Source organism: Rhyacophila brunnea, unplaced genomic scaffold (genome assembly GCF_057557595.1).
Source record: "Rhyacophila brunnea isolate RB1 unplaced genomic scaffold, BYU_Rbru_1.0 scaffold_10, whole genome shotgun sequence".
Taxonomy (NCBI): Eukaryota; Metazoa; Arthropoda; class Insecta; order Trichoptera; family Rhyacophilidae; genus Rhyacophila; species Rhyacophila brunnea.
The window spans coordinates 21,593,494-21,606,683 of record NW_028232752.1 but is presented as its reverse complement, the minus strand read 5'-3'; the positions used below and the strand labels follow the sequence as shown (position 1 = coordinate 21,606,683).

Genomic DNA, 13,190 nt, shown 5'->3' with positions numbered 1-13,190 from the left:
TTATGTAATAAAAATACTTTATGCAGTCATCAAATGTTAAAAATAAATATAAAGGATAATAAGGCTTCAAAATTATATAAATAGAATATCTAAAACGTTTAAGGAATGTTCAGGCTAATGCTTTGAAAATACCATAAAATCTCTATTTTGACCTACGTTGGGTATGTGGGCCGTTAAAGTCAGTTATATTTTTGTGTTTCGAGAAGAGTTTTGATATTTTATCGAGCCTCAGTTATCAACGACAGTATTGCGTTTTACGATATAATATTAATAATATAATTAAAGCAAGCATATTACTTGGATCACGTATACAATCAAAACGACAAAAACACGTAAAGCATTTTACAGGTGTGCTCAACTGCGGCAAATATGTAAAAATATGTGCGCATGCGAGTTTAGCACGTACCTATCATGACCCTAGCAGGCACGGCATTCCATTCCAACCAAAATGTGATGAAAGACGATGTTACTAGGATGATTCCGGGTATAAACACGGTTGTGAAGTAAAATGATCTGTCCCGCGTGAAGATCAAGTCCACTTTGAGACAGCTATAATTTCCTACAGAAGCGAGCATGGAACAAAAAATCGAAACTGTGACTGCAGGATGCTTTGTGCTTCAATATAATTTAAAAAAATTATCTCGATTAGAACATTCATTAATAAAAAAAACTACGTATTAATATATGGTGTCTACAGATTTAAAAATAAAGGTTTATTTTATAACAACATAAATACATTATATACAAATATATCTCATACATTCGTCTTATACAAATAGAACAAAAATATATATAAATTGGTATATCAAGGAAAAAGTCACTTAATAACGGTACAAAAAGATAATACCTCTGCCAAATTACACATATATTATGTAAAATCTGACTACACCTACGTCATTCATAATATTTAAAGTCATAAGTCCACTGAATAAATTCTATATTTTCGTTATCTTGTCTAGTCTTGTCAATGGCATAAAACCAAATTTGTTTAATACAAAAGATGAAACCTTCTGTTTGTTCCATATCAACATTGCTAAAGGAAGTTCTGATTTGTGCCATTCACTTTAGGTTATATCTATAAAATACAAAAGGTTTTCTTCAACATATTTGAATACAACTGATAACGAATTATTAGAAATCAATTCTGTGTATTTTTAAATTCATCGAGTGAAATTCATGTTTTTCAAATATATCCGTGTTTTCTACTTTACTGTTAAAATTGGACTGAGTTTTGTAAAAAGAAACTAATTCACAAAAAAATATAGTATGTATTTAAATAATTTATAGGCCTTAAAAATTTTGTACGTGTCTGTAAAATTAAATATTCTTTAGATGAAAAATATAAGGTAGAACGTGAAGTGACCGGTTCCTGGATATACGTTTAAAACAAAATATTAGATTACAATGGTGCCGAAGAGTATAATAATTATAATTTGAGTAACATACAGTTATTAGTAAAAAAAAATGAGCGGTACGAAATGAAAATATCAGTCTCCAGCGTGACGTCAGCGACCAATACCTATGAGAACTACCCTTACATGTAAATAAAAATATATAATTGTAATAATATGGAAAGCGATTCGGAGGCATTCAGGCGGATATATGGTGGCTTGTGGGTTAGGTTAGGTTACCTATCATGGACCTGGCCGGTACCGCGTTCCACTCAAGCCAGAACGTGATAAACGATGACGTCACCAGGATGATGCCCGGAATGAACACCGTCGTGAAGTAAAAGGCTCTATCCCTCGTAAAGATGAGGTCCACTTTCAGACAGCTGTAGTTTCCTGTTAGTTAGTGTTTGTTGGAGGGAAATTGTTTACCATAATAGTGACACATGTCCTTAAAATAGTATATAATATAAAAATATATAAATAATTAAAAGACTACTCACCATTTTTGACTGTATATATACTGTATATATATATATGAAAATACATTAAAGCAGCAATTTTCAACTAGTTAACATTGACACAGACCCGAAAAATAACTAAAATTTGATATACCTAATATTAAGGTTACGCTTGCGTATAAAATTGCTACATTAAAGTGGACACTTTTTTAGAATAGCATATCTGCACAATCACTTTTATTAAAATATAGGAAGAATCAATTTTAACTACATAATATGTACATGTTTGTAAAAACACATTTTAATAGAATATACAAATAATAATTAGAAAAAGAACGCAGATTTTCAATAATTTGTCTTGTAATGAAAATGTATGTAGAGTTTATATTCAATCATTTTCATATGTATTTATCTGGTTTTGAAAGAACTGTTTAATATACTCAGATATAGTAAGTCTGGGTAGTCTTGCCAAACCAGCATCATGCAAAAATGCATATTGTTTTTTTTCAATATGGGTTTGATCTAGTACAAAGAATCAATGGGTTGGGTGAATCCTAATTTTTTTTCGTAATGTCGTGTATGCTCAGATCAGAAGTGAACATGGGTTTTTTTGAATTAATTTTTTACATGGTTTATCTAAAGTTTATATCAATTTTGTAGTCATAGTTGACAAATGACAATAAAGTGGGGTCAGTGAATTGCAGTTGCAACACTGAATGCACAATATAAACATTAAATCAAAAACAACCGTAAATATTTGATTAATTAACTTAGTGCAGCAGTAGCATAGTGTGGAGGTAGGCTGTTAAGTTCTGCCATAAATAGAGCACATTAATCTTTGTTAGTCATATGTATTTGTTTTAATTGAACTAAGACTACAATAATTTACAGATGATATTGGTTAGTTTTTAAAATTCAATTAAACCCTGTTTAAACTAAACTATAACAGTTTTGGTATATTTTGGGTGATACTTATTTGTTTTCGCTGGATAAAGAATACATATTACACAATATATTGTTAGTTCATTTCTTTAAATTCATTAAGCCCTGCTTAAACCAAACTATAATAGATAAAAAATATTACTCTATCTTTAAAATATTCAAAGTTTTCTATGATTAATTGTATAATTTTAGATATTTTATAAATATAGATGAGTAATTTTTGACTATTATCTATTATGGCTTGGTTTTCACAGGGTTTATTTGATTTTTAAAACCTAACCTATACCATCTGTAAATTGTAGTCTGATTTCAATGAAAACATATACGTATGACTGAACAAGTTTAGTGTGCACTATTTGTTGCGGATCTTAACAGCCTGACTCCATGCTTCGCCACTGTAGTGTAGTATAATAAAATCTCACATGAGCTACCAAAAGCGATTTGTAAATTGCCGTTCTAAAGCTGTAGACCAACGACATAAAGTTGTATTGATAGTAGTTAGTATTAGCAGTAACCATTTAGTTGAATTATTATACAACATCTCAAGATAATTCAACACGGAATCTAGTTAAATTTTCGATTCATGCGAACGTTACGTTATGTCTGTTCATCGACTACTTGGGAGAGCAACCGCAAATTATGTAAGTATCTAAGTAAGCTATTTTGAATTCCCCGCAGAATCCCTTATAAGTTATCGTAGACCCCAGAGGGTCCAAGGACATACGCGTTGAGAATTACTGCTCTAAAGTAAAAACCTTATAATATAATAATACTTAATTAAAAGCAAGATTAATATAATGTCAATTTAAAGGCATAACTCATTAAATGTTATTGTACTACAGTCGAACAAGAACTTTTTGTCCACGTGTTAAAACTGTGACCTAACAATCTCCTCCAATGCAGCGAATCGCACTTCCGTTTTCAAATGAGGTACGCCCCGAAATTTATTATTTAATTTAACGCTCCTGTGGTATACGGAAGCTTTTTTATAATAAAAGTATATCTAAAATGATCAGGAGTGATGTTAGAATTATTATTAATAAACTTTTGGTTTATTGCAAAAAAGAAACGGAGTATAATTTAAAAGAAGGGCCGATATAATATTTAAGCAAGCGTATAGCACGCGTTGCCACCATGACAGGTACGTCACTAGAAGTCTTCTATATACATGCGACTACAGCGACCGATTTATTATTGTCGGACAATATATTATATATTTTCTAGTAGCCTTTAGTAATTATATGTGCGAAGTAAATAAGAAGATAAGAAAAAAATCACTATTTTTCGAAAAAGATAAAACAAGGATAAATTTTGACAACTTTGTATGTTAGATTCTATGTTATAGAGACCGTCCAGTTTAACGTGAGGTTCCACTGCATAGCTACTGCGTTGCTGCGGAGCCTCACGTTAAACTTGTTGGTCTCTAGTATGAAAATTTACTTATAAAACTCGTTATTTTTTTCCTTCGCGCAGAAATGCATTATACTTTATTTGGCATATTCAATTCATTACAAGAAAATCGGACTTACCTTCCACGTTAAATGTTTCGCACATATAATTAGGAATCCAATTGAAAAATTAGCATACATTTATTTTAATGTAAATCGTCAACCAGTTTTCATAAATAAATAAATAATGTGTGTTGTTGGTCACGCGTTGGTAAACATTATTATATTTTGATACATCGGCATAAGTATTTGCTACTTCTAATTCTACTCAGCCATAATCACACTTTACGTTAAGTTATAACTGAAATGACGGTATGATAAGAAAAAGTATTACAATTTACGAGAAAATAATTTCTTATTGAGTTTTGCTTTTAAACTAACGGCACTATAATGAATACTATCACGAGAGGTGTGTGTCAGTACACACCGCGTTCACATTATATTATGTCGGTTAAGTCTATATGTACTTATATGATAACTATTATAAGATATATAACTAATATATTATACTATACAAACGTTTAGTTATGTAATTTTATATTTTAAATGTTGTCTGTAAAATACTAGTTTGTCTGCTTTTGTTGGGGAAATGTTTACCTTACAAGAGTTAAAAAAATACAATTTAGTTGAGAAAGTTTTGTATTAAATTTCGCCCAATCATCCAGGGAATATGTCACGTCACCAAGTTCTAGCAACATTTAGTTTTAGAACACGGCACACGTCATAATCCTTTGGGATACCATTCTACAGCTACATCTCTTCACACTTTACAGGGTAGAAACCAGCAATTCTTTCGCCTCGTGCAAGATTTGTTTCTCTCGCCCACAAATTAAGTCCTTTTACTAACACAATCAAAACATGTTTAAGTTATATATTAACTGATTTACGAAAGGCAATCCGTATAAAGTGTAGTTGGTGTCTCACATAGAATAGTATTTAAATTGAAAAAAAATAAATAACAGTGAATATTTGATTTTAGGTTATTTACTATCCCCACCACCGGATTTACCTTTGAATTCATGCATGCTTTCTGATATTGTCAACTTCAGTAGGTGTTGTACGGAATATTCTTGATCTAAAAGGAAATTGTTAGATGTCGTTATCTGCGACTAATAACTTTCGAAATAATATAGTATACCTACTTAATTTAAGTCCAGTTCTACAGTTTTTTTTCTGTCAGTCACTATAGTGTCTCGTCATTGCATCGTTATTCATTTGAGGAGTCTGTATGTAGTAAATTGTGTTAGCAAAAGCAATGTTATCTCGTTATAAAAATGTAACATTTTTTTATGTTACCCTCTCCACTTATTCTAATGTTATCGATATTACTGTACTACATACTACTTAATAAATATACCATCATACTACGTATAATTTACTTCACAATAAATTATTTGCATATCCTTATATAAATTTAAAAAAATATATATATTATACTGTATCAAAACAAACAATTATTAATACCTACTACGAACAATAAAACAATTTTTTTTTTTAATATCGATCACACATCTAAACACAAACGAATAACAAAAATATTATAAGTTAAATATCTTTCACTACTTTATTTTTAATTGTACTCAATATATTATTGATTTAACCAATTATGCCCATATCTAAATAGGCTCTGTCTCACTATGTATAATTACTAGTGAAAAGCTTAATAAAATGATAAACAATTTTAATTCTGTAGTCTAGAAGAAGTCAGAGTGTCTGTCGTATTAAATTAATTTTAGCATGCAAACTAGCAGTCAAATAAAATTAATTTGTATTAGTCAGACAGATATATAATAAGTTATTTTCCTGTAAATACATACATTTAATTAGTAATAAACTTTTGAATAGTCTTACCTCTCCAGCTAGCTTTTATAGGGCATACGGTCGTTTGATTTTGTATAAGATAGGCATTTAAGGTTGTAAGTGACGGAGACTTTCGCAGTGTGTCCTCGTCATTCTTCCAAACGTATGTTATAGCAGGTTGCTCATAAGAAACTGCAAATAAATACATTTATAATTAATATATTAAACAACTGCTCAAACTTGTATTTGATATGAAGTAAATAAAAAACAAACAAATAAACAAATATAGAATACTGAAATGTCATTTTGATTTCCATAGTAACGTACGTATATATTAATAATTTAGTTGCTAGGACCACCCCCTTTGCAACCAATAATAGTCTTTTACTTTTTACAGATTTTTCTGAAATAACTCTCCATACAAAACAGAATTAACTGAATATGAATTCAATTATACTTAAAGATGGCTAAAAGTATTAAAAGAATACATTGGCATCGTGTTCTGATATATTCTAAAAGTTTCAAATGTCTAGCTAGTCGGGATATTAGTTAAAAATCGATTGCAAGATTTGTACTGGATAAACAACCACCGGACAAACAAGAATACGAGCTAAGATAAACGTGGTAATTAACCTGGGAGGTCATGAGTTTTTCCCCTGCACAAACGACAAAGTATGTTGAAGTCTAACATTCATTTTTATTTTCAAGCTTACTTGACGTCGAAATGACTGACAAAACATGTCCGTTACCTAATCGATAACCAGGAAATTGGTCTGATTTTCCGGTCAACCGATTACTCGATAATCTAGTTGTCAGTTCAAATTTTACCGGACAATGCCATGGCAATATTCAAGTGGTCCCCAACCTTTTTGTTTTTGTTTGTGTAAATACTACATTCACGACTCATGTTGATTCAGCGAGAATTATTTACGTTGTTGCGAAAAATTTTCATGTGGAATAATAATAGAATGCGTACAGGAAAACACGATATTTTTGCATTATGAAATTGGTTGTACATACAAGGTTTTATTATATTTGTCAACAGTTAATGCGTTTTAGACCTACCTACGTTATCCTTTTTAATTTATATAAATATTTGGCTTATTAAGCCGATTGGACATTTTTTTTGTTTAACAATATTACCAACGTCACGTAATAACTCTTTCTGATGCACTTTTCAGGCGATGAAGATTATATTCTAAACAATTTTCTATAAATAACTAATTTTTGATAAATATGCAGATTTACATTCTCTTACCTTAGCAATTTAAAATATTATTTTATCAAGGTTTTACGCAATTCGCAAATAAACAATAATAACAATGCACATGTCATCACATAATAATATAACATCAACATTTATATAAGCAGATTTTTTGTATATTTTAATGTGCCAACGTACACGATATTATTTTTTATAACTTCTAATTCAAGCGTAAGTACTATATATCCACCAGTATATTAAGTTGTCCGCTGAGTGAGGGCGCCACATGCTATCATCTGACATATATTATCATTCGATACTTTTTATACTGTGCCGCTAACAAATAGTGCTAGACTCGGGAAATGCGCATCTGTCAAAACATTAAAGTTTATGACACAGATATAACAGTATTTGTATGCTTGATAAAATGAATCTATGAAATTCTAACACTACAATAATTGCTAGAATTCTGTGCAATTCTTTGACAACTGTCACTCACTAAACGCTATGACTAAGCATCTGGGCCATAATTCGCAATGATCATAATTTTTGAAAATATTTCTTTATACGTTATGGTAAATCGTTTATTATCGACTCTTTGCAGCTGTTCCGTAATATTTAATAAAATAAAATCAAAAGAATACTTATTACAGATAGTTTTATAACGATTACGAATGATATTGTCCGCTTTAGTAAGTCATTCTCTGAATTATGTCGAATACCGTACATACTATTGTAATATATTGTGTTTTATTTTAATTAAGACAATGTCGTTCCGCCGGTGTTGCTACTAAATTATAGTGCCAGACTTGAGAGACGTTTGTCGCATCTGTCAAAACAGTCAAGCATATCTTATATTACAGTAGTCGAGCAAATGTAGCATTGTATTTCGCTTATTCGTACGCAAGATAAAATGAATCTGAATTTCAATTGTAGCTCGCTAGAGTTCCGTGTACGATACACCTAACTATTCTGACAACTGTCATTTGTCGTTTCTAAATTACGTCACTGTTTTAGCAGTGGTGAAGGGTGTCTGTTGGAGGAAGGAAGGTAACTTTAAAAAAGTCCTACACAGTCATATTATATACTATAAATGAATTAGAATTTGGTTCATTTTTCAGCATTTTTAGTGATATTTTTTTGACGATGTCCGATCCTAATAAGATCATATAGGCATCCACAAAGTGGCGGTTTGTGCTAACAGATTTTTGATTTTACGAGAAATGGATGTTAGCCACTTGCTCAACCTATTAGGTCCATACTTTGGCTCAAAACACAAATTGAAAAACAATATGTGTATTTGCTAGATCCGTAGATTTGTAGATAACAATACAACGCAGATGTGCGCTTATGCTGACGACATAGTAATTACAAGCAGATCCAAACAGAGGATGATCGACCATGGTGGCACTATGAAAATAAAAGCAGAAAACGCTGGGCTGCATATAAACCAGTCAAAAACTAAGTATATGGTCAGCACACGCGATCAGGTACCGCTGCAGAATATAGACATAGAACAGCATGCATATGGAGGGGTAGACAAGTTCACGTATCTCGGATCCAGTCTAAATACCCAAAATAAGACAGCAGAGGAGATAAAAATCCGCCTTATCTCCGGGAATAAATGCTGGAATGCCTGCAAGCGATTGGTGGGGTCGAAAATTCTAGGCCGAAAAAGTAAACTTCTAATTTATAAAACAATTATAAGGCCAGTGGTCACTTATGGCTGTGAGACTTGGTGCTTAACTCAAAACGAATAAAAACAAATTAGCTGTCTTCGAGCGCAAAATACTCCGCAAAATCTTTGGACCCACGTTGGAAAATGGGAACTACAGAATAAAAATGAACCACGAGTTGGAAGAGCTGATTGAACAGCTAACAATCATAAGATACTGTAAGTCCCAAAGACTACGATGGGCGGAAAATGTAGAGAGAATGCCTGAAGTTAGAGTGCCAAGGATCATGACAAAGTGGCTACCCCAACGGAAGAGACCCAGAGGCCGTCCAAGAAGGAGATATGCTGACGCCGTAGAAGTGGACTGGCTTCATATAGGAAGACCCGGTAACTGGAGAAGTGTGGCGAGAGACCGGAGTGAGTGGAGAGTGGTTGTGGAGGAGGCCAAATCCCACCCCGGGATGTAGCGCCGTGGAAGAAGAAGAAGATTTGCTAGATCCAGGATTCGAACCTGGGACCCACGATGTTATAGGCCGACTCTTAAGCCGCTCGGCCATCGTGGGTGATTAATTTATTGAATATGAACTATTATATTTTAAGAGACAACATGCATTAAAATCAATATTTTACAGAAAAAAGTGATGCAGGAGACAGGAGACAGGTGTTTTTTTGGTTTTAACCTACCTTTCTTAAAAAAGGTAGAAATTAATTTACACGCCCATGATGGTCGAGCGGCTAATAATATCGTGGGTCCCAGGTTTGAACCCTGGGTCTGGCAAATACACATATTGTTTTTAAAAGTGTCAATGAGTCAGAGTATGGACCTAATATGTAATAGGTAGGTAATAGGAGGCACATATTATGATCTTCTAAGGATCAGATATGGTCAGAAAAAAGGAGTCTTCGTCACTAATATTTTAGTAATGTCAACACTTACATAAATTAATTAAAAATAATACTCACTACTTTCCAAGGCAAAAGCGCATAGCGGATCATCGAACGGGAATATATTGAGACTCCCTTGGCACGAAAGGATGAGATGTCTCCTCATCAGGTAGTTGATGGTGCCGTTCCTGTAGATCCTGAGCGCAAAGTGCATAGGTATGATAGGATCCTTAAAGTCACCGTGCATTATGAAGTAGGTGTCAGGAAGCCATATATCTTCGTGGTGATGGATCGCGTTCAGGAACTCGTACTTTGATTGGTTTGAGTACCGCAACCGTGGATCGAACCATTGTTGCTGCAGTAGAAATTCTACTTCGTATTTCTGAAAATAAACGTATCATAATAATTTATACATTGGCAAATAAAAAAAAATCCGGTAGAATTTCTGTCTTCTTGGTAGAAAGATCAAAAGATGGAAGTGTGTCAGATCAGAATATGATTAATGGAAGACGTAGAGACACCATTAGTGGTGTAGTGCTGGGTCGTAGTTCTTAAACATTTTATTTCTCTCCTTTCCCCTACCATCTTTACTTAAAGTAAAATATGTTATCGTATTTGACGGATACGTACCAAAAATTTCGCAACAATGATGACAATGATTATCAATAAAAACAAAATCAAAGCGATAGGATACTAAAGATTAATACATTTTCCCATAGTAATTTAGAAACTGAACTGACAAATTGTTTCCCTCTCATTTTTACGATAAATTTATCGATTTTAGCTTGTTTTAATATGGAGCTCCAATAAGCGTTTTATAACTTTTACTACACGAATACGCCTCTTGGCCTGATTACCTCGCATAAAATTAGATTAAATGATATACATTTGTATTAATAATTATTATATGTAGTTAAATAAATACATATAAATAATATACTTATATAAAAAACATATTTTTTGAATATATTAGATCATTTTCATCCTAGAGCCGGAGTGTAAAGCGTATACTCTACGCGTTACGCGTCAGGCTTATAATGTCGTGGGTCCCAGATTCAGATTCCGGGTCTGGAAAAAGATGTTGTTTTGTTTTTCAACATGCGTTTAGATCTAAAGTATGGAATTAATATGTTGCGTAACTGACTAACGTCCACTTTTCGTAAAACAAAAATCTCTTTGCGAGGGCCCCAGATTCATTTAGGATTGAAGAGCTAATTTAAAAAAATGCTATTGGCCATTCACTTTACCTAGTGCACTTGGTACAATTTGGTGGTGTAGTTGGTAAAGCAACCGTCTCTGAAACCGTGGGTTTGGGTTTTATACTGCGTTTGGAAGACATGACGTATTATTTTTTAATGCATGTTCAATCCAGACCAACTGTCCAACCAACATTTACTTACTAAAAATATTATTTATACAATTGTATGTTATTATTTTCATTTAATTTTCGTGTCTTTCCACCAAGAAAGTAATAGTAAAAAATATTAATAAAACAGATATAGTAAACATATACATAATTCGAAAATACATCAGATCGTCACAACAGCTACCTATAACATATCTAATTACAACGAAATTAACTAATACGCTACCGGGTTTTATGATTTAAATTAAGGTACTAAAAAGGTAGCTTTCTTAATTGGTAAAGCACATATAATGAAACCCGTTAGATTATATTTTTTAAGTGTTTTAAATTTATGTAACTTCAACAAAGACTGTTACATTCTTAAAGCTTGGAATAATTAATTATTGTTTACTTACAAAAATATTTTTTTTTAAAATCATATTAGTTTTAAACTTCTCATCGATATAACTAATATCTTTACCCAATGTGTCTACGATTTTGAAGAATATGAGATACTTAAGTGAAAGTTTTAAATCTAAATTATCATATTTTTCAGTGTCGAATCACATTTTTAGTGTATTCATAACAGAAACCGGAAATTAATAGAAACTGAAAAAAATATTAAATTGTGTTACCCTCAAAGTGTTGTTTTTGGTCATACGATACGGATACACTGTATTTAAGATACAGGGTTAATAATGATGATAAATAATTAGTTCATGAGCTAGCACAAGTTCCTAGAGGGTAGTTTTTTTTGTATTGGGACCAGAAAGATATTAATTTAATTAACTTTCAACTTCCAGTAATTCAAGATGAAACAAAAGAAAGAAAGTGTATTATATTATCCGTGGTAAAGAAGGAAAGCTCGGATAATATTTGTCAAGGCAGATTTAGTATCAGATGTTATGATGAAATAACTTCCTAAGTATATTCAAACTTAAGAGAGCCCACAGTGGCCTAATACCCTGCGAGAACAATTAAGCCATGGAATCGCGTCTCAATGTTAGAAGTCGAAACAATTCAAAGTGAGGATTGTCAAAATGTTAAAACAACATCTGACAGGCCCGGACTGTGAAGAAGAATACGTTGTTAAAATTGAAAGTAAATAACACCAGTTGAAGTTTGTTTCGGATTACTCAATAATGAAAATTTTAATCGGCTTATTTAAATTCAAACTCCCGTATATTTGTTCGATAAAAATAACTCGGAACTTTGCACGATAAAATTTAAATACTTCAAAGTAATTGGTGGCAATCGAATTAATATTCATATAGCTACCAAATCTTCATTATTAAAATAAGATTTGCGTAAATTTAGTCGTTAGCTCGTAATAATAGTTATTTATGAACGGCGAAAGTCTGGTTTTAGAAATAATAGTCTTGCTTAAATTATGTTTTATTCAATACTGAATAATTATAATATACAAGGTTTAATATTTTTTTTTTTGATACAGTCGGAAGCCAACAGCGGTGGAGTGAGGTTGTACAACTTCGCTTGAGTACTCGGGTCGCTATTCGCCTGGTTACTCGCGAACGGTTATAAATACGGGATACAACAAAAATAATATTGTTTGTAAATGAATTTGACAATAAACTCAACATGTGTGGTCCCATGTGATTTTGACAATCAGTGCCAGTGCTTGAGAAAAAGTGAAAAATATTTATTGTTGCACGGATAGTGCACTTTGTGCGGGGAGTGCGTCAAACGCTGTGAAGCGAGGGGTTGTCCACACTGTTTTTTGTTCACACTGTTGCGCGAATTCCAAGACCGCGTGAACGGCAAAAGCAATAAAATGGAAAACACCACGATGGAAGTGAATGAAACCAAAAAAACGAAGAAGAAAAGAAACGATGATGAAGAGGAAGTGGTTGGAGAAAAAGAAGAAGAATGGCAGACGGTGACCTCTGGAAAAAAACCCAGAAGAGACTCTGGGGTCACTCCAAAGGGAAACCAAAACATCGTCATGATAGCGACGGGAAGTAAAATTCCATTAAAATTGAAAATAGCGCAGATGCTGCATAAGGCAGGAGTAAAAGTACAGA

The 13,190-nt window shown here is 32.4% G+C and overlaps 1 protein-coding gene across 8 annotated transcripts in view; it reads right to left on the bottom strand.

Moving 5' to 3' along the window:
* Positions 1-13,190, bottom strand: part of pHCl-1 (pH-sensitive chloride channel 1) — a 269,845-nt gene that overhangs the window by 26,340 nt on the left and 230,315 nt on the right. For 5 of the 8 annotated variants that reach the window (XM_085952330.1, XM_085952313.1, XM_085952346.1 and 2 more), the window contains exons 7-9: positions 9,882-10,185; positions 6,091-6,231; positions 407-559 (exon numbers count right to left, since the gene is read on the bottom strand). In XM_085952330.1, the coding sequence (XP_085808456.1) occupies positions 407-559; positions 6,091-6,231; positions 9,882-10,185 (598 nt within the window). Of the gene's footprint in view, positions 1-406; positions 560-1,631; positions 1,785-6,090; positions 6,232-9,881; positions 10,186-13,190 lie in introns of all 8 variants that reach the window. The other 3 variants (XM_085952363.1, XM_085952305.1, XM_085952355.1) reach the window with 1 other exon arrangement.